Consider the following 20729-nt stretch of genomic DNA (forward strand, 5'->3'; position numbering starts at 1 on the left):
ACTGCATTTAAAATTAAATAAAATCAAATTTTTGGAGGATTTTTGAGAATTTTAATGATGTAACCCCTTATAAAATTTAAAAAAAAAAATAAAAAAATTTGCTTTCTTCCGGACATTGCTAGAAAGGTTCGCCTGTTGATGCTGATCAAGAATATATATGATTTATAGGGTCGGAAATGACTCCTTCCCTGCTTTAGTGGCTTCTGACTGAAATTATTAATACCCTGCAAGGCTATTAAAAATCACATAAAAATTTTTAACTACAAAATGTAATTAATTTAAATTCGGAAAGCTGTTATAAGTTAGTTTTTATATGTTTAACAAATCTGGGTGCTGAATTAAATGGTGCTATTTCTTAGTACCTTTACCTATTATACCCCTAACCATCTCCCTGCAATCGACACTCTTCGATGTCTCACTCACAGCGGAGGCTGGAGCTACTACTGCCGAAGAGCTAAGCGGCAGCCACAAAAACAGTTGTACAACATTTACAGGTTTTTATGGGGCACACGCACCGAAAGGCGAGAAACGAGCAGCTGATCGCAGCACAAGAGCTCCTCCATTCATGAAAACCAAACGAGAAAAGCTCACAGCTCAAAGCTCTCTTTGTCCAAGTCTCTGCTATGGAGAATATACGAATTGTTGAATTCGTGAAACCAAATTAACGAACATGAATTTCTTATAATTTTTAAAACAGTAAGATAGTTGTTTCATGATAAAAATCCAATTATTCTTGGTTAGCATCGCCAGGCAAGAGTCTTTTACTCTTCCAACTTTACTTAAATTTAAACTTAAATTTAAAGTTTTCTAGTTTGTGGACTTGGCCACGTATAAACACAGTTTTTGACTCTCTGCTTCTCTATTTCTCTGGCTGGTTGTGGCTGCAATATGGGAATATCGGGCTTTAAAGTTAACAACAGCGCCTGCGCGAGGCTCAGACCGTTGATGGCGTTCGTTGGGAGCGCTCGTCACACGTCGCGATTTAAGCCGAGACTTTAAGCGCGATTTGAACGTGCGTTTTGCCGCCGACTCCGACTCTCCTTCCCCGTTTCCACAATCATTACCAAATTATTAATACGCCCCGTAAGCCAGTGTTAACATAAACCAAATATATACAAAATAACCAATGTCCTCCTGGCGCGTTCGAACTGCTTTTTTTTTCACACTTCTTTTTTTTCAAGTGCTCAATGTGGATGGCCCGCCATTTCCGCATTTAGAAACTAAGCAATAAAAGGAAAAGAAACACACACAAGTGCTTGAAATAATTACTACTCGAAACTCTAACGAAATGCAAATTAATTACAAAAAAAAAAAATAACCGAATTGAAATAATGTTTGCATTTGATTTCTGTGAGTGTGTGTGTGTGTGTGTGTGGCAGCGGTTCCGCGCTAATAGTTTCCTGCTACAACAACAACAACAACAACAACAACAATAATAATAATAATGAAATCGAAATCGAAAACTAAAACGAAAACAACAAACAAAACTAGAAAACTGGCCAAATAAAACTGTTGCGAAAGTCTTTTTTTTGCTGCGTTGCATGTGGCACAAAAGCAGCTGTTGCCGCTGCTGCTGCTGCTGCCTGTTTAGTTAGCTTGTAGCTAACAAAATAAATTTTATTTTTATGACTTTTATGCGAAGCCGATAAGATGACAGTCATAATAACAATAGCCCCTGCACCACAAGCAGCAGCAACAACAACATTTTTGGCAACAACTTCAACACAAGTTACAACTATTTTTGGTGGCAAGATGCAAAGATGGAAGTGCCTATGCTCTTTGTTATACGATTTTATTTGATTTCATTTTTGTTACTAGCTTAAAATTAAACTTAAAAGTAGGGCTAGACTAGTACCCAGCAGACAGAGAGCAGAAAAATGTCTGCTAAAAATATTAAATATAGACAAAGTATCAGATTTTCCGCTTTAGTTTCGCTAAATGCTCAAAAACGAAGGCGCAAACGGACGAATAACGGACAAGTATCTCAAATTCTCAGGATTATACACGATAATGATGTCGTAAAAGGTCCGCAAACGAAATCTTATTCAGATTCCATAAATTATAGCATCTTCTGCCACAAAACCCATGATCATGATTAACTTTACTATCGTTTATGAGCCTGAATCGTACGTTTTGTCCGCTTGAAGCCCCCAAAACTATTGTTTTTGTCTGCTGGGTAGGGGATTCCATAAATAAAATTTTAAATATCTGAATGAAAGTTTTTTAGATCAGTTGTTTATATTTTTAAAATCTTTTTGTCTACAATTATTTAAAAGAATTACTATATTTATATATATTTCTCTCTTCTTAATGGTTTATAAAATTATCCATATACCCGCCATGTTTATAGGGTGCTTAGCACCGTGGAGGAGTGCGTGACCCCAGTTCACTTGAGCTCCCCCCCAAGCCTGTATCAGTACACATATACACATATACATATGTATGTATGCCCGTGTTGACCTGACTTGCTCTTGGACTCGGCGGCTTACAAGCCAAGAGCCAAAACCGAAACCAAAAAATCCGCAAGTAAGCCTGAGGCTGAGCGTCAAGTCCCCTTGAATGTCCGAAAGTGAAATTTCACTTTGCAGTTGTCGCTGCTTCGCAATTGTTGTTGTTGTTGCTGCTGCTGTTGCTGCTGCTGCTGCTGCAGCTGGTGCAGCTGCTTTTCCAGCTTAACGGAAAGCATATCCGATATACATGTATAAATAAAAGTGAAATGAAATTAATATCTTGTTAGAATCCCCCCACAAAACCCACCACAGAAGACGCCAAAAAAATGACAGAGCGGAGAAGCAGGAGCTCCACCAGGAGCTGCTGGAACACCAAATCTTCAGCGAAAGTATTAGAAACCAGCAGAGAATTAACACTTAGTGGCCGCCGCCACCACCACCTGGTTGTCTGCAGCTTTATTGCCGTGCTCTCGCTGGCTTCCGTGGCCCTGGCCAAGCCACCGGATCAGGAAGCGATCCATCACCATGGTAAGTGTTCGAACTGGAGCTGTATCTCTGTATCTGTATCTCTCGTTGCTCAACTTAATTAGCTATGTAGCTGTAAAAGTGAAACTTTTCGCTGCGCTTTTGTTTGGCAGCTGAGAATTATGGGGCCTGGAGTCATCAACCCAGTCGGCCAATGGCCAGACTCGACTCGACTCGACTCCGGATCAACTCCAGAGTCGCATTTGATTTGTGGCAGAGCGCTTTCACTTTACTATGAGACTATGTTTTTCTTGCTGTTTTTGTTTTCGTTTTGGTTTTTTTCTCTGATGTGATGAAGGTTAATTCTATCAGCGTCTTTGGCACATTTTGGCTAATTACACCACTTTGTCATGGGTTTCAGTTTCAGTTTCGATTGCTGCAGATTCACTATCACTTGAATTAGGCTCCAAGTTGCTAATTTGCCCAGAGACAAACAGTTGAGTAAGCCGTGTATAACAAAAGGGCGTAAAGAAAGCCAACAAATTAATCAGCCACAATGATGGGTAAAAGAAAGAAAAAAAGACAGGCAGCTTTACCACAAAAAAGGTAGAAACAAAGCTAAAGTATCAAATGTGAAGAGCCAAAAACATTTTCCCAGACATCTCTTCACTCTTACGACATCTTCAGCAATTACTGGAACCTCTAAGTTATATGTATACATGGAAAATCGGGTAAGGCAACGGGAAAAGGGGAAGGGAGGGATACAAGAGACCCACAGACCGCATTTTCCTCTGGCTTCCGTGTAGTTTATTTTTCCTTTGTTATGGCAAAACATCTACTACATCTGGCCGCTACGTTCATCTGCCTTTTCCCAGTCACCTTTTCACCTTCCGACTTTTCCCCGGCGGGGGGAGTCTCTCTCTCTCTGTGTCATTATGTCACCGAAGCGAGAGGCACCGTGTTGCCCGTACCATTTACCAATTATAAAACTCGAAACGAGACACTTGTGGTCAAAATAATGGCTGGAATATGCCGAAATATTTCCCCAGTGTTTCAAAACAAGTCAAAACAAAGGGTTAACCAAGCCAAAAATTAGGAATTAGACCATAAACTTTTGTTTAAAAACTTTTAGTTGGCTTAATATTCTTTTGAAATCATTTTAACTTAGCAAAACCATTGTAAAACTTAGTATATCCATTCCTAAATATACCTAGATGATATTAAAACTAATTACCTTTGGTATTTAGGCAAAGGTAAGATCGCTTAAAACACTCAAGGGCAGGTCTTGGTTAAATGTTTATTTGGTTTAAACCATCTTCCGTTGAACATGCATCTCCCAGGTTCTAAAGTAGACGATCACAGACCGCAAATGAGAGATAAGATCAATTGCGAGACTCGGCAAATGTGTCCCAATATCTTCTTGGCAAGCTCATTGGGCCCAAAACCACAGATACAGATTGCATCACGAACCGCAGCAGCAACAGCAGCAGCAGCTACCTTGTGACAATTTCCAGATAATGCCTGAATCTGAACAATCGGCATACTGATGATGACGCCCCCAATTTGGGCCAGCTCTCAGACATATAATAATGCGAGAAACGAGGCGGTTAAATGCAACCGGAGCGAACAACAATTGCCATTCATTTGCACAATGAATGAAATTTAATGAGCGAGCGCGCCGGCTCACAATATACACAAATAATAAGTACGCGAAATAATAATAAGTGAAAAGGCCTCTTGAACAAAAATACACATAATACTTAAGACATTTTGGCCAAGCCGTAATGGCCAAGCAAAGCTCAAGCCATGAAATCATAAAATCAATGCGGCATGCAACTTTATAAACACAAAGATCCAGGCAGTCAGGAAACATACTATATAAGATTTTGAATAATAATCATCTACTTGGCTGTTTTCAAAACGTTAAATAACTTGGAACTTGGAAGCAAGTCGTGATATTAAAAAATAAATAAATATGGGTAACGTTTCCAGTAGAAATACATTTTGAATTCATTTCAAATTCTTAATTATTAATCTATTGAAAACTCTTTTAAATTATAAGCATTCATAGTACTTTTTAGCTTTAGCGTTTCTCCAACAGGAAGCTAATATTTCCCCACTTGAAATCTGATTTCTTGAGTGTGTATAAAATTCGATTTATTATTTGCACAATTTACGAGACAGTTTCAAAGAGCCGGAGATCTAGACTCTGACTCTCCCTCTCTCCGCGGCTACTGAATTTGCTTGCCACTGTTTGGGGTTTTGTATTTTGATTTGATTTTTGTTTTGTTTTTTATGATTTTTTTTTTTTTTTTTTTTTTTTTGTGGTCTGTGGGCGTTGTTGTGGGTTGTTGTTGGAGGGGTTTATGGCTCAATATGATCAATTCAAATGGGGAAAATTGATTAAGGCAGGATAGCCAGCTTATTGCTGTATAAAATTGTTAACTAAAAAGGCAAAAAATCAAATGTAATGCTAGAATATATGTAATATATATGACCAAGTTGTTGCTAGTTAAATTTTGGGTAATCCAAATAAATACTCATTAAAGGTTTCCACACTTGTATTTATTTACATTCCAAAGTTCCCCAAAAATTACAAGTAGTTTTTTTGTTTTATTTATAAGCAATCCACATATTGATTGCTTAAGGTTACTCTATTGTTTATTTTCTTTCAAAGATTAAAAAAAAGCACACACTGTCTAATTTTTTGGAAAACAAACAAAAGTACAATTATGGAGGTCAGAAGCTTCAGTTCCTCAGAAAAGAAATCCCAATAACTTCCAAGTTGGAAGAGAATAAAGTCATAAGATCAACATTTTTTCAAACATAAATTGGGATTCCCCCCCCCTGCCCGTTTTATATTTTTTGGGGGTTTTCTCCTCAGTTGCCCATTTACCATGAAGGCGTTTCGCCTTTTTTTTTGCGCCAGCAATTAACATTTTGAACTTTGGCCAAAGGCTTTGGCAAAACTAAGTACATAAAAATTGGAACAAAGCCCCAAAGCTCCGTTTAGAGCCAAGAGTTGTCTTTGTCAGTTTGCCGGGCATTGTGTTAGCGGGGCTGTTAAATTTAAATGGTGAGTCTTAACCTTTAAATTCGGCGAAATATTTGAATGGGAACCGCTCGACCGGAGTGTAATTACACACATTTTCGGGCTCTGGGTCGGTCTCTGTGCGCTTGCGTTTCGTTATTGGGCAATGCAAAATTCAAATTCAAATCGAGGCAAAGTCTAAATAAAGGCCGAAAGAAATGCCGCCATCAATCAATTGGGCAAATTTAATTCGGGCCGAGCAAGAGGCTGGGCAGGGAAAACAAATGACATCGGCAAACAGTAGCGACAACTCGAAATGCGAAATTGAACCGAGATCGTAGATCATCGAGTTATGCAAATCTCCAGGCGATCGATAACACTCGATGGTTCAATTTAGCTTCAGAGAAGCCAAAAATCGTTTACATAATATTTCCCTTGGGTCTTCAGTCTCCCTGGTGTGGATTGTGGGTGCATAATTAGCACAGCTCATTAATATCGATCGCCGATTCAATGCTCCACATTGGGCGAAAGTGGCGGGGCAAATTAATCAAAATCAACGCACAGTCGGCGCCTTTTGCCTCCTATTATTTGAAATTTTTTAACATCGATCGATTTTATTTTTGCAACATTAAATAAATTAATGAAAATGTGCGACACGCTGGGCCAGGAGGAGGTTTTTATATAAAAGCGCCATGAATATATAAGCACTTTACTTGGTTAAAGTTTAGTTTTTTGACTTCATTTTAAAGGCTTGACTTGGTTTTTTGATTCTGGGCTGCTGAATAGATGACCATAAGAGAGACATCCTTACATTTTCTCTACATTTACCTATCGTTTCTATGGCAGCTATAAGATATAGTTGTCAGATCTTCATGAAATTTTTATAAAAATTCTGAAATAATATAGAAAGCTCATATCTCAAAGTACATGAAAATACGTTGAAAAACAACAAAGTTATACTTTTTATTCCCTAAATTTCACGATTGTTCCTATCGCAGCTATAAGATATAGTTGTCCGATCTTCATGAAATTTTTATAAAAATTCAGAAATAATATAAAAAGCTCATATCTCAAAGTACATGAAAATACGTTGAAAAACAACAAAGTTATCATTTTTTTTCTCTAAATTTCACGATTGTTCCTATGGCAGCTATAAGATATAGTTGTCCGATCTTCATGAAATTTGTATGAAAATTCTGAAATAATATAGAAAGCTCATATCTCAAAGTACATGAAAATACGTTGAAAAACAACAAAGTTATAATTTTTATTCTCTAAATTTCACGATTGTTCCTATGGCAGCTATAAGATATAGTCGTTCGATTTTCTTAAAATTAAACCGAAAATTCTAAAATATAAAAAAATGGCTGTATACCAAAAATAATGAAAATCTGTTGAAAAACACCCAAGTGATAATTTTTTTTCTAAAAATATATCGAAAATTTGTTAAGGCTAATCAAGAATATATTTACTTTATAGGGTCAAAAATGTACAATGTTTTCAAATCTTCTAGTTTTTAAGCATTTTTTTCCCCCACTACATGTTGGTTACTATATTTCCTGGTTAGTTTAGCCAGTTACCGGGTGGCCAAGAGTATTTCCACTTCGGGCTGCTCACTTTCATCGAAAGAAACACTTCCTCCGGGCTGATTAATTGCGGTTTCGGTGTGTTTCGCTTTCGTCCTAACATCTGCGACTTGCGATTGCAGCTACAAGCGCTCAAGTTTTGGCTTTATGTCGGATATTTGGCGCAATTTGTTCAACAAAACGGTGGGGCAATCGACTAATTTGAACTTAATGATGTCTTCTTTGGCTTTCGCGAGAAGGAAAATAATGAAAAATAACGTAAGGCAAACGTAATTGCTTGCTCGCTCGGTGGTGCGTTTGCCCATTGGGCCATTGGATCATTGGATCATTGGATTGGACATTTTGAGCATTTTGCTGGCCATTTTCGACACGCACCGCTGGCCATTGCAATCAATCAAATCAAATGGCGGCAAAGTTCCATTTCCCGAAAGTCGAAAACACCGTAAAGACAACAACCAGCCAAATAACGCAGAGAGGTGAATGCAAATTGCGTTATGGCCATAATGATTGCTCGCCGCCGAGTGTTGTAATCGTCGCGCCTCCTCCCTCCGGCTCAAGATCTCCTCCGGACAGAAAATCAATCAGCCATCAGTTTCGCAGCTGCCGAAAAGTCAGAGTCAGAGTCGGAGTTTCGGGATTGAGGATGGAGGGAGGATGAGCCAACCATTGGGCAAACAACAATCATCTTGCGGCTCTGTTTGCACTGCCAGCTGTCAGCCATCAATTGGACGGGGCTGAGATGTGTCTCTCGGTTCGATTTTGGTATTAATTTGGGCTTGGGTTCAGGACGGAAGATGGGTATGCCAGAGATGGGGTCTCTTCGAGTGTTGTTTTAATGTTTCTCGGCGGTGGCATCGAGTGCGCTCCACTCTGATTACAATGTTTCAAAAGAGCCCAACAGAAACTACATCATTATTATTAATGGGGACAACGCAATGCCAGAGCAACAGCTGATTGCCGTTTATCACCCAAGTGGGAGACCATTTAGTAGACATTACAGCGAAACAATCAAAGATCACAAGGTGGATTATCTGAGCTCAACGGTAGTACGAGTTATGAAAGGAGTTTCTAAGGATGAACACGAGAGTTATTTACATTATTAATTTGTAATCTCTGGCTTAAATCGAAAGGCCTATCAATAATACTCTTTCTCAAGAGAGACCACACCGAAAATTAAGCCCCAAATGTAGTCAAATTAAGATCTTTTCGGCTGACACTTGAGAGCCAAGCTGGCCTAAAGCTATTTCTTGTCTCTTTGGCCGCGTTTGTAAGCTGCTCGACCATTAGATTAATTGCATAACAAATTACCACTAAATGCCACAGCGACAAAGTCGAAGCGGAAAAGGTATTGGCCATCAGATATAGTAGTCGGTATTTTCAGGTAAACCTCAGACGTGGCACGTTAATAAAACTAAGTAATTGCTCTGCATTTGGATGGCAAAAGAGGTGGCATTTGCATGTATGTGGCACATCGAGTGTCGAGTAACCCAGCAGACAAAGAAGTGGAGCCGAAAAATGTATGCTAAAAATATTAAAAACGAAAAAAAAAATAGGATTTTCCGCATTAATTTTGCTAAATGCTCAAAAACGTACACGTAAACGTACGAATAGCTGACAAGTATCGCAAATTCTTAGGTTTATACCCGTTAATGATGTCGTAAAAGGCCCGCAAAAGATATCTTATTCGGATATCAAACATTTTCTGGTACGAAACCCATAACTGGTGATTAACTTTATTATCATTTATGAGCCGGAATCGAACGTTTTGTCCATTTCAATATCATAAAAGAACGTTTTTGTCTGCTGGGAAGGAACTAGCCTGATATTTACACCGAAACTCTATTGCATTAAGCGCTTTCTGAATTCATTTTTAAACGTATTTGGCTCTTGTACAGGAAAAAACAAAGTTCTCCATAATTTTTGTACAAGTTTTAATTATTATTATTAATTATTTAAATACAAAAACGAATTTTTTGTGGCCTCTTTAAGCGATTATTTGGAATCGATCTAACCCAAGATATATATATACATATATATTTCCCCCCTGTGAGTTTCACTGTTGGTTTGTTTTTGTCACCTAACCTTCACCTTGTTGGCCAAAAAGACGACAACAAAACGGATTGCGCGAAATCGCTTGCTGCACATTCGACACTGTGCGACGACGCGTCGTCCGATGTCCGATGTCCAGTGACCGTTTGTCCATTTGTCCATTTGTCCATGCTGTACGTGCCACGGTCTCTAGTTCCAGGCCAAAATGCTGCCCGGTTTGGGCTTTTGGCCTGGAAACGTGTTTGCTGCGATCTTGTGCTGCGTTGTTGTGCTGACTCAGTGTGCTCTGCTCCCAATGTGTATGTCGCTCAATGTCTATGTCTAATGTGCTCGGGCGAATGAGATATCATGGATATATCACGCATACGCCAAGTGTGCAATTGCAACCTAATTAACCATTTGGCCAGACAAAGCGTACGAAGCGGCAATGATCTCTCTCGCTGGAGCACTCCATTTCATTTAATTTGGCTTAGGTTTTGGTTTCGCCTTTGATTTTGGCATTTCACTTGCCGCTGACCGTCAAAAATTGCCAGGAAAAAAGGTTATATCGAGTTATTAGGGCGCGTGCGCCCTTGTCAGTAAATATTTTGAAAGGGTTTGCAAGCAGACCAATCGAATAGCCAAAAAATCAAATCAAATCGGAAAGCCGCATCGTTAATCATTGCGGGATTTTGCACACTGGGAGTGTGGTGTGGTGTGGTGTGTTGTCTGATTGTTTGGAATTTATTGTGATGTGTTTTTGATTCGGTTTTGATTCGGTTTTGATTCCTTTGCCTTTCTACTTGGTCGCCATAAGCCCAGTGGCGATTGTTTCACCCGCTGAATTTCTCAGGGCGTGGAGAGACAGCAGGTGTGCGGGCTCAAAGGCTCGGAGATTGTCTACATTTTACAGTTTTTCAGATTTTGTTTATCTAAAGTATAAAACGAGCCTTTTTATAGACTTAAATTTGACCCCTGACCCCTGAGACTGCCAGATTCTAGTAGGTGTAATTTGGATTTGGAAGTTTTAATGCAAGAATATATGGAAATGTGTCCTTTACTTATGCTTTTACACTCTTTTTTTGCCATATCGTATGAAGTTGGCTACTCGTTCGCTATTCAAACCCATAATGAAAGCTAAATCACTAATCAAACGAAATGTAAACCCCATTTTGTCCCAATCATCTGAAACTATAACTGTAGCAAGGTTATCCTAAGCACCTTTGATTGATTCGACTGGATATTGTAGTAGGGTTTCAGCCAAGTCGGACTCAGAGTCAGACTCAGACCCAGAGTCAGTTGGGTTCTCGGTACCGCACCCAGCGGAGTTGCAATCCGAGTGACAGCACCCACTCTAGAGGCGCAGCTTGGAACATTGCACAAGCGAGAAGTACATGAATGGTTAATAAGTCTGAATAAATATGTCTATGTGCAAACAGAAACACAATGGCTGGGCACTCATATAAGATTCGATGCCCAGCGAAGCGCTCAGGCACTGCACAATGATCGTTGGAGCATGCAGTCAGTCAGTCATTCAGTCAGTCAGTCATTCAATCAGTCGGCCAGTTAGTCAGTCAGTCAGCAAAGTCAGAACAAAATGGATGGAAAATGCGAAAAGCCTCAGCTACAAAACGCAACTAACTAGCCCGTCCTTGGCCAGCCAGCATTATATATAATTATTTCTACAAATTCTTCAATCTTCATTCTTCATTCTCAGCGATCATGATGCGATGTGATCACGAGACTCCGGATAGCGAAGAACGATAGCTTCTCGTTCTGTTCGAGGGCACAACAAAGACGAGGCTCCTTAATGATGGGAAGAGTGTGGCGATAGGGCAGGGGAGCTGTGTTCCAACATAATTTACAAATCTCCTTTCCCCGTTCCGCAATTATTTTAGCTACGTGTGTGGAAAACAGACCCCGAGGGTCACCACACAGACAGACAGACAGACTATATAGCCAAGTCAGGCCACACTTTACAAAGTCATAAATAATATTTAAAAGAGCCATTTAAATGCTATTATTGCAACTGGGCGACTAAGCCAGAGTCTCTAGCATGAACAGCGAGTTGCAACTGTGCTTGGCCAACCACTCAGCCAACTCGCCGAGTGAGTGACTAACTGGCAGTTTCATTAGATTAATAATGGTAACAAATACACATAATGGAGATCAAATGCTCAAGTGCCAGGCAATACCCTGCAATCAGATCGAGGGACTTGCTTTGGGGACTTGTTAAACGGTTTAGCAGGCATAGGAACATTTTGACTCAGCTAATGTACCCTCCTGTGCTCTCTGCAAGATGGCATTTCGATGTTCGTGAAAGGGTATAACAAATCATTTCTATACACACAGATTCTGGCCCGAGAATTCACGAGCCAAATGTTTGACATTTAAGGCTTCTTGTGCTGTTGCTGTTGCTGGCATTGTGATTCGCCGCGGCATGGTTTTGACATTGAAGCTCATCGAGGAGCCACGAGGAGATCGTACGTACTGCCACGCTAATAATTTATGGCATTTTCACAGCCAAGCATACTCGAGCAGAGCCTGCCTCTAAGGTCAGGAATTAAGTAATTGTTGCTTATTGGAAAATGTCATGTTCAATTAAAAACGATCGGGTGATCGGGCCAATGTCAGGCGAAGATCGCAGGCCAACGGTTGATGGTGTTAAACAGGTGCCTCCGCTATGCTCCACTTCCCATTACCCATTCCCAAAACGAAACCCATTTCCATTCCCAGCCTGAGGCTGGGAGGCATTACAACACTTGACGCATTGTAAGCCATTAACCCAGACAATAGCCCTGATGTCAGCCGGAAATTATGGTCAGTGGCGGGGAGGGGGGGCCAACGGCTCTAATTACAAGCAAGCGAAACTCGGTCTGGCGTAAAACTGCAGCTTAATGAATCACTTCAATGACAATGCCGGGGTCAAAGCCAGCCTAATGATAACACCACCACTTATGTAGTCTCAGGGGTTAATGAGGAGAACCGGCAGCAGCTGGAACTAAAGATCTCAAGAATGGTGGTGACTGGGGGGTCTCACCTCACCTCAAAGGGTCACCTTGGTTTAGGCAGCTCAGCATTTGTTTTGGTTGAAAATTATAATTATATTTACAATGCAATTATGGCCAGCAACATGATGTTAATTGAAAAGCAAACCACAACAAATACTTCTTCTTGAAATTCAAAACTGAATATCAATAACTACATTTCCCGGATGGGAAAACCCTCGTTGTCGTGTTGACTTGGCTTTGATTTATCTCGCTGGAACCCAGACCCAGGCGGAGGCAACTCAATCAGAGTTTCCAGAGCAGTAAAGTTGTTGTAAATAAAATAAAAAAAGCAGTAGCCGGAGACATTTTAAGGCGTAGAGAGGTACGAAGCCCGACACTTTATGGATGCTATTTATAAGACAAGCACTACGAAGACCCATAAATCAACAGCAAATGCTTAGCGTTGAGTGGAAGATTTATGCTAGTGTGTGGAGCGTTCATAAGATCGAATTGTTTATGCATAGCTCAGAGTCATGTTGGCATGCCGAGCACGAAACTGTAGCTCAAATTGAAACCTAAACTGAAATTGAAACTGAAACTGAAACCTCCACCAAGACCAAAGCTGAAACTGAAACTAAATTGACTTGGCTCATGGCTAAAAGATGGCTAATTGCCGAGGCGACGTGTGTCTGTGTAGAAATTAACTCCAATGCTAAAGTTAGAGCACGACGTTATTCAAATCGGAGCGAACTCATTTATCAAAAGCCAAACAATTATGGGCACAGCCAGCAGGCAATAGCCTCATCTCTGCCACAAACCTACAACCCAAGCAAAGCCATTCTAAACGTTATAAAGATTTTAATTCCATGTCATTTGTTTTGGCAGCCGAGTTGAATTGGAAATTGCCATTTGCCGTTTGCCATTTGGCATCTGCAGGCCACTCCCCACCCACAGAACCCCCGCCCCGTTTCGTGTGTCCTTGTGGAGTGCACACGTTCGTGCGGTGAGTCTTTTGTTTCACTTGGGTTTTTTTTTTTTTGTTTTTTGGCCAAATGTCAACAGAATTCTTCTGCCTTTGTTCGGTCAAGTTAAATGTCATCCGCTCGCTTTGAACTTTAAAGTTCAAGAGCCACAAAATTATTATTAATATTTCACCCCAAAAGCCCCAGATGTTGGGTTGGGTTTTACTGAACCCGCAGCTCCTCCAACGATGCGGAAGCTCTTACTCTTCTGGCTGATTGGCCATAGGAAAAAGGCACTTCCAAGGCAAATGGAGCATTCTCCGCTGGATGATGGATAGGTGTTTGAAGAAAACTGGTTTTATTTGAAATATAAAATCTTCAAATATACAAAAAGTAACGAAAAGTTATCCTCATGAAGGCTTTGCCTCAGTTCTTTCTGTGTGTTTATATGCCAATTTTTGGCCAAGGGCGTAGATCTTCGATGAATTATGGGTCCCGTGCTCTTGCTCATCGCACTTAATGTGGCTTGTGGCCCATCCCAAAAATATAGCTAGTGGTGGTGGCAACCTCGACCGACGGATTTTCACGATGAGAAAAATGCAAATTTAATTATGCCCCAACCGAGGCGGTTGCAAGCAGTCAAGTTTACTTGTTTGTTTGTTTTGTTTTGAATTTGTTTTGTGTGCGGTGTATTGTTGTACAATTTTCATTAATTTGGCTGTGTTTGGGTTGTTTGCTTTCGGTGTCACTGCGAGAGGCACAGCCCAGCAGCAGTCCCAGACCATGGCATAGAAACCATATATACATATATACCCGGGCTTATTCTAACATCCAACATAATGAACAAGGCACACAGCGCACCCACTCAACGCGGTAATAATAATTTATGGCATCGCGCATACGCCGTGTTGCCGCGCCAGCCATGTGTTAGCATCTCTGCCAGCAATTATTATTGACAATTAATGGGCAGCAGCAGCAGCAGCAGCAGCAGCAGCAGCATGTGCTTGCCCGGCCAAGTGGTTTATCTTGAAATGCGATTCTCGACTTGCCACGGACTCGTCCGTTTGGATTTTTCTCAGCCCAGAATGATGGCGAGAAAAAATCAAAATAAACAAAACAAAAACTGACATTGACCGCTTGCATCGCCGGCCGGCTTAAGCTTACAGCTGAGTCATCATCATTATAGCCATGTTGCTGATGCTGATGCTGATGCTGTGCTGGCCAGGTTCTTTTCGGCCAAGTCAAGTGCAATCGAATTGCAAATGAAGACAAATGAAGTGGTTGGTGGTGGCTCCAAGGTTGCCTTGCCATCGCCTCGCCTCAATGCGGAAAAACATGACAAGAAGTCGTCGGGGAATAAAAAGGCAGGCAGAGCAGATAGATATACTGTAAAACTGTCATTAGAATGTAACATAAAAAGCAGCTAATTGCCAACATTTAGTTGTGTATGCAGGCTGCTGCTGCTGCAACGAACTCATAAATAAAGCCACACGACTGTCTTAATGTAAGAGAATCCAGCACCTTTTACCAGGTACTAAAATACCAATGATTGCTGTATAAAAAATCTCCACTGAAAAGTCGTGTTTTAAGATTATGTATAGTCAGCACAGCACTCGACTTTGTTCAGCGGGAATGATAGATTTCTTATGCGAACTACTACCTTTTACACTAATAATTTGTAAGAAAATAAAGTTAATCTAGTTAATTTTCCTTTGAAGAACTTGCTGTTCCCTCAAAACTGACCATGAAACCCAACCAAGAGGCAGGATTAATATAAAAACTCCCCTCTAATTATAATGCCTCACCCGAAAGCCATGCAGCCAGCCAACCCGTTGTGAAAGTGGCAACGTTGTGCCGGTTTTGATTTGAAAATTTATGAACTGCAGAAAGAAAAGAGACCCCAGACTCTGACATGGACAGATAAGGAGGTGGCTCAGGCGGCTCTGGCGGTGAGGTAAACAGCCCACGAACTGATCTGTGTGTTTACACGCATGCGCTGCTGTAAGTGCCAACAAAATGCCGGAAAATTTCATAGCGCTGCTGATGAGTTACCTACCACAGGAGGAGATGCCGTGTGGGTAATGAGCGGGCGAGATTCGGGAGTGAAAGGGGAGGAGGCTAGGTGAGGTGCAACTGAGACCCGTTGACTGCGAAACGGGGAGTGCCCCAAGGCGATGGGGGAAAGTGGATAAGAAATGAAACGAAAACCAAGTGAGTGCGAATGATCATAGGAGCTTGGAGAGAGCGAGAAATGCAGGGTTTTGAAATCTCTGGATTATTCCATATCCATTATCCATAATCTATAACTAAAAACTTGACTATTAAAAAGGCCCAAACTAGATGGTAACTTACTTGATTGAAGAGTCTCCCCTGTGGATCCCCACTTGGCATCTTTTGGGTGCACTTACAGCGCATTTTCCTAGTTTCTTTAGTTTCTAATGATGACTGCCATGACCAGGATGGATGCTAGATCTGGCAAAGAATCAATCCTTTTAATCCTTTCAATCCTTCCTTGCATTTATTACAATTGTTGCAAAAATCACTTATTCTGTTTTGGCAAATTTGACGAGGAAGGACGCTAGAGCTGGGTAAAAAACGATATTTATCACTATCGATATTTTGATATTTTTAGGGACAAAACATCGATACCATCGATTTTTTTGGTGAGGATCGATGCTAGAGCTGGCAAAATACCGATATTTTGATATTTTTACAAACAAAATATCGATACTATCGATTTTTTAAGTCATGCAGCCAATTTTAAAAATATTATATATATTTTAAATTTAAACAAACCCAAATTATAGCCTTGTTTCTTAAATTTTAACGTATCAAACGTTGCAATGTAAACATCGATAGCATCAATTGTACTCCCATCTTTTGCCATCTCTGATGGACGCATTGAGGCGGCCATTTAACGCCCACTTAGACACGCTTCCCATTACCCATTACTCATTACTCATTGCAACAGACTCACACGGCACAAGGCACGGCCCGGCAGATACAGTAACAATGTGTTAATTATACGGCTGACGCCCACGTTGCAATCAGATACCATCGCACACATAATCGGACACAATCGGGACTGAAATAAAAGATGAGCTCCGGGTGAGGAGAGAGGAAACATGAGCAGTTGAGCAGGAGTATGCAATTTCTGTTTTTTTAAGTACTAGGTGTCACGGTACGCACAGTTGTGGCCAAAATAATACCTACATAATGCTTGTCTTAGTTCAAGGAATCCTTAAGGATACATTGTAAAACGAATATTTAGCACTTGGATCCAAGTAAATGATGTTATTATCAACTCTTCTAAGAAAGCTAGTCCCAATATCTTGACTGTAGCTGTGGCTGGGTATCTCAAAAAGAGGAGCAAACACTCAAACACACACTCGAACACACACCCATGCCCAGGCACGACACGCTCAATTTAACGCATACGCCCCATTGTACCGGAGAGTCGTGTGGCAACATCGACGTCTACATCAGCACGGTTATATCGTCATCAGGGTCATCGTGTTACGAGCACTTGTACACATACATATATACTACACCAACTGTTTATCCCATTTGGCCAGCTCTTTCTCTGCGTTTCGCTGGCTAAGCCCACTTTTCTTGCGCCCACCGATTTTAATAGCGCCTTTGTCTTTCCAGCTTTTTCATAATTCGCAAACACAAACACACAGACAGAGCCAAGGAAAGGCAGCGAGCAAGACAACATTAATTAGACAATTTTGGGACGCTTGGGTGGGTAGTGAATAATTTGGTTTATTCACAGATTTCGCTATATTCACTACCACTATACACAGTTGCTTATTTTGGTTCTTGAAACCTCTAGCAAATCATTGTTAATATTTCAAAAATATTTACATTCAATTGATACATTCCAATTAAAATATGAAGTAAGGCTCAATTTCTTAAGAATATGTTGTCCAAATTTTACAACGATCATAGGAAAATTGAAGAAGTTATGCAGAGTTGAACCAAGGTCGTTTGATGTTCAATGTATGAAAACCTCCTGAAAAATTCAAATTAAGTTTCAAATTTTATTAAAATTCGGGGAAAATTTGTAAAAATGAAAACGCCACGTGAATACACGGGACACTTATCCTTTAACGAATGAGTTATATTTTTTCTAGATCGAATGATTCTCTAGACAGTTGGGATGTACACCGCAAACCAACTTTTTTAGGAGGTGACTCGGGAGATTCCCTATAACTCCTCTACCCCTGATTATTTTGCAATATTATTATTATCAAAAATTGTTCAAATGTTGTGTTATTATATGGTATTTAATTTATGAAGCTAACTTTAGCCGTTTCGCCACAATAATTTTTTGAAAAAAGATTCGTTTTGCATCGAATTCCCCTGAACTGATTGAAAAGTTGCTTGAAATCTTAAAAATTCTATATTAATTTGGAATTGATTTCCATTAGCTTTTTGCCAATGGCAAATGGCAATTGTCACCTTCAATTCAACAAGTTAATTCAGCTTAGCAAAGTTATATTCACTCGTATGTAAACACATCTGTAAACCAAAAGTTGTTCCATTGAACTTGTACCCATTTGGAGTTACCTGTGTGAATTTACAGCCATGAAAACACACATTGAAAACGAAATAATTGTAATAACTGTTAATATATTATACAAAGACTTTGTTTAGAGAGAAATTAAGTGATTATAAGGGCTTTTAAGAGGGTAAAAGGGGCTTGGGAGAAAGTCCAATGTTCGCTCGTGACGCTACATTTGCTTTGATTTTGATTTGAATTTTGATTTGCATTTGAATTGGCATCTCAATTTTCATTTCCATGATGCCGATGGCAATTCATTTCTGATTGATGAACCACCGATTCGTCTGCTGGGAGGCGTCCTGTGGCCGTGATCGATTATCCAGCAGCAAATCGTTGCAATTTCGTAAATTAGCCGAGTCGTGCACCCACAGTCCCCACAGTCGACTCCAATAATAAATAATAATAAAGTAATCTATACTTACACGACATATCGCCGAGTGTTTGACCCATTTCTGGCAGCTTGGCTCACTATCAAGAGCCCGAAATCGACAAAGGCTTTGTAGCTCCGAGCCTCGAGAGCGATACGAACCGAGTCTACACTCGACACACTACCCAATTACACTTAACAAACTCATTATGTTCGGCATTTGCCAGTCGGGCAACGCGGCAACTGACTCAAAAAAACAAAAAATATAAAACAACCAGCGGGTGTTGGGCCCAGAAATTGCATGCGCAGTGAAAACTCTGTAAAAATCCAAAGAGGAAAAACTGAAAAACTGAAAAAAAAAAACCGAAAAACAGGCGGCAGCAACAATTGTGTTGAAACGAGCAAAAATCTCATACGATCATATGAAAGGCTCCTGGCTGTGGGTGGGGTTCATACCATAAGTATTTGCGAGGGGATCGGTTGGAGGGTCTAGAACATAGGCCACAGCACACACCGAATTTATGCCAGCTGCTTGGGCAACCTCTCACATTATTATCGACTTTTATCGATACGACATTTGACTGCCGTCCAGCGAGAGTCCAAAAACCAGAGTTGGTACACGACTTGGCATTGCTTTAGGTATTTCTTGAGAGTTCTTACTTTTCCCCTAGTTGAGCTTTGTGGGGGGATTCACCAGAGGAAGTACCATCTTCGTCTGGGGTTCCCTGTCGGCTCGAGTGCTGTTCGATGACGAACTCGAGACGCATATGTTCGGCAACACATTTCACCCACTCGATGTCAGCAGACATCGCAGCGCAGAGCCATCCCATCGAGTATCCAAGATACACTCGAGGCTCTCGTCGAGTGGATTTCTCTGACGGATTTCTGATCTCTGATTTCTCCTCTCGATCTTTGGTATATTTTCAGCCGAATTCCCGGAGGAGGACAGCGACATGCTGATGGAGCCGAATGACTTTGCCCCGATTACAGTGCTGCGTTCCCACGAGCAGCACTTCCACATGCCGCCATCTACGCAGCTCCAGTCGCAGCAGCCGCAGCCGCTCCAGAATCATGCCAGGATCCAGCCCCGTGCCCAGCCAAGGCAGTTCCAGGTGGCCACGCAGCAGGAGCACCAGGACCCGGGCGAGGAGCAGTTCCGCCCGATAGTTAATCCCAATCCGGGAACACTAGTGGCCAGATCCGATGCCGATTCGCACACGCAAGCGGCCCAGAACTTCTATCCTCCGTTCTACCACGAGGCGCCGCCCCTGGGTCATTCCAGGCCCTACTTTGGCCACGGTCCCGTCTCGGAGAGTACTCCCCTGTCCCTGCCACTGCCGCTCCTGGCCCCGCAGCAGCAACAGCAGCAGCAGCAACCGGTGCAGCAGCATCAGCAGAGGAACTTCGATGCCAGCATTCTGGGCAGTGGGGACTTTGGAGTGCTGCGCGGCGGCACCTTCTATCCGGAGGAGGAGATGCCTTACCATCCAGAGGACAACAGCGACTACATCTACGGCGATGCCGCCAACAACGGCCATGGCCGTCCCTCTGAGGGCTTTGTGCAGAAGTACACCTATCCGGAGGAACAGTTTGCCAATTTCAGGGATTTCGCTGACATAAACACACCGGCAGACTCGGCCTTCTCCCAGTTCGTGGTGGTTTATGCGGCAAAGAACGCCACGGCCCCGAGCACGCATCCGCATCCGAAGAATATATTCGAGCAGCTGGAGCTGCTGGACCGCGAGAAGGAGCTGGAGGCCAAGGCCAGGCCCAAGGCCTCCTCCGCGGGCAAGAGCTCGTCCAAGGCCAAGGCCAAGCTGGCCAAGACCAAGCTGCAGAAGAAGTACAGGAAAAAGGTGGTGGGACCCAAGTTTCAAGATCCCCAGGACCCGCAGGATCCGCTAGAGCTGGAGCCACTGCTGGCCCTCAGTTAAGTAAGCTAGCCCAGAAGTTCCACCTGCACATCCATCGCCACTACCACTACCACTACCACTTCCACACTTCCACACTTCCGTCTCCTCTGTTAGATTTATTTATTTTGTTTCGAGATGAATGCAAGCCACCACCACAAAAGAGCCACCACCCGTACTCCTCCCCCCAAATTGACATCCCCCTTCCACATACCCACATCCCCACATATCGCAATTATACTAAATACTATATACCAGTGTTTTTTTTGGTCTGTCTGCTTTTTGTCTCGCATCGATTGTTAATTCTTAAACCTAGGCGTAGTCTACTCTATATGCATGTACCCTGTGCATGCGTCTCATATGCGTATCTAAT

At 41.5% G+C, this 20729-nt stretch overlaps 2 protein-coding genes across 3 annotated transcripts in view; one reads left to right on the forward strand and one right to left on the reverse strand.

Moving 5' to 3' along the window:
• Positions 1-15995, reverse strand: part of LOC108080363 (uncharacterized) — a 39246-nt gene extending 23251 nt beyond the window's left edge. Inside the window, exon 1 of the mRNA XM_017175079.3 lies at positions 15865-15995. The gene's annotated coding sequence lies outside the window, so the exon portion shown is untranslated. The remainder of the gene's footprint in view (positions 1-15864) is intronic.
• Positions 950-20512, forward strand: LOC108080364 (uncharacterized). 2 transcript variants are annotated; one of them, XM_017175083.3, is made up of 3 exons: positions 950-1083; positions 2738-2978; positions 19374-20512. In XM_017175083.3, the coding sequence occupies exons 2-3, from the start codon at positions 2777-2779 to the stop codon at positions 20378-20380; spliced, it is 1209 nt and encodes a 402-aa protein (XP_017030572.1). In that variant the 5' UTR covers positions 950-1083; positions 2738-2776; the 3' UTR covers positions 20381-20512. The 2 variants fall into 2 exon arrangements, with proteins under 2 accessions (XP_017030572.1, XP_070144229.1); XM_070288128.1 differs by having other exon boundaries at positions 2763-2978.
• The last annotated feature ends 217 nt before the right edge of the window (positions 20513-20729 follow it).

This window comes from Drosophila kikkawai, chromosome X (assembly GCF_030179895.1).
Source record: "Drosophila kikkawai strain 14028-0561.14 chromosome X, DkikHiC1v2, whole genome shotgun sequence".
NCBI lineage: Eukaryota > Metazoa > Arthropoda > Insecta > Diptera > Drosophilidae > Drosophila > Drosophila kikkawai.

Excerpts from the sequence above, each read along its gene's own strand:
- LOC108080364 (XM_017175083.3), top strand. The coding sequence starts at position 2,777 with ATGACAGAGCGGAGAAGCAGGAGCTCCACCAGGAGCTGCTGGAACACC. Across the intron at positions 2,979-19,373 it reads GGAAGCGATCCATCACCATG|CCGAATTCCCGGAGGAGGAC; the intron begins GTAAGTGTTCGA and ends GTATATTTTCAG.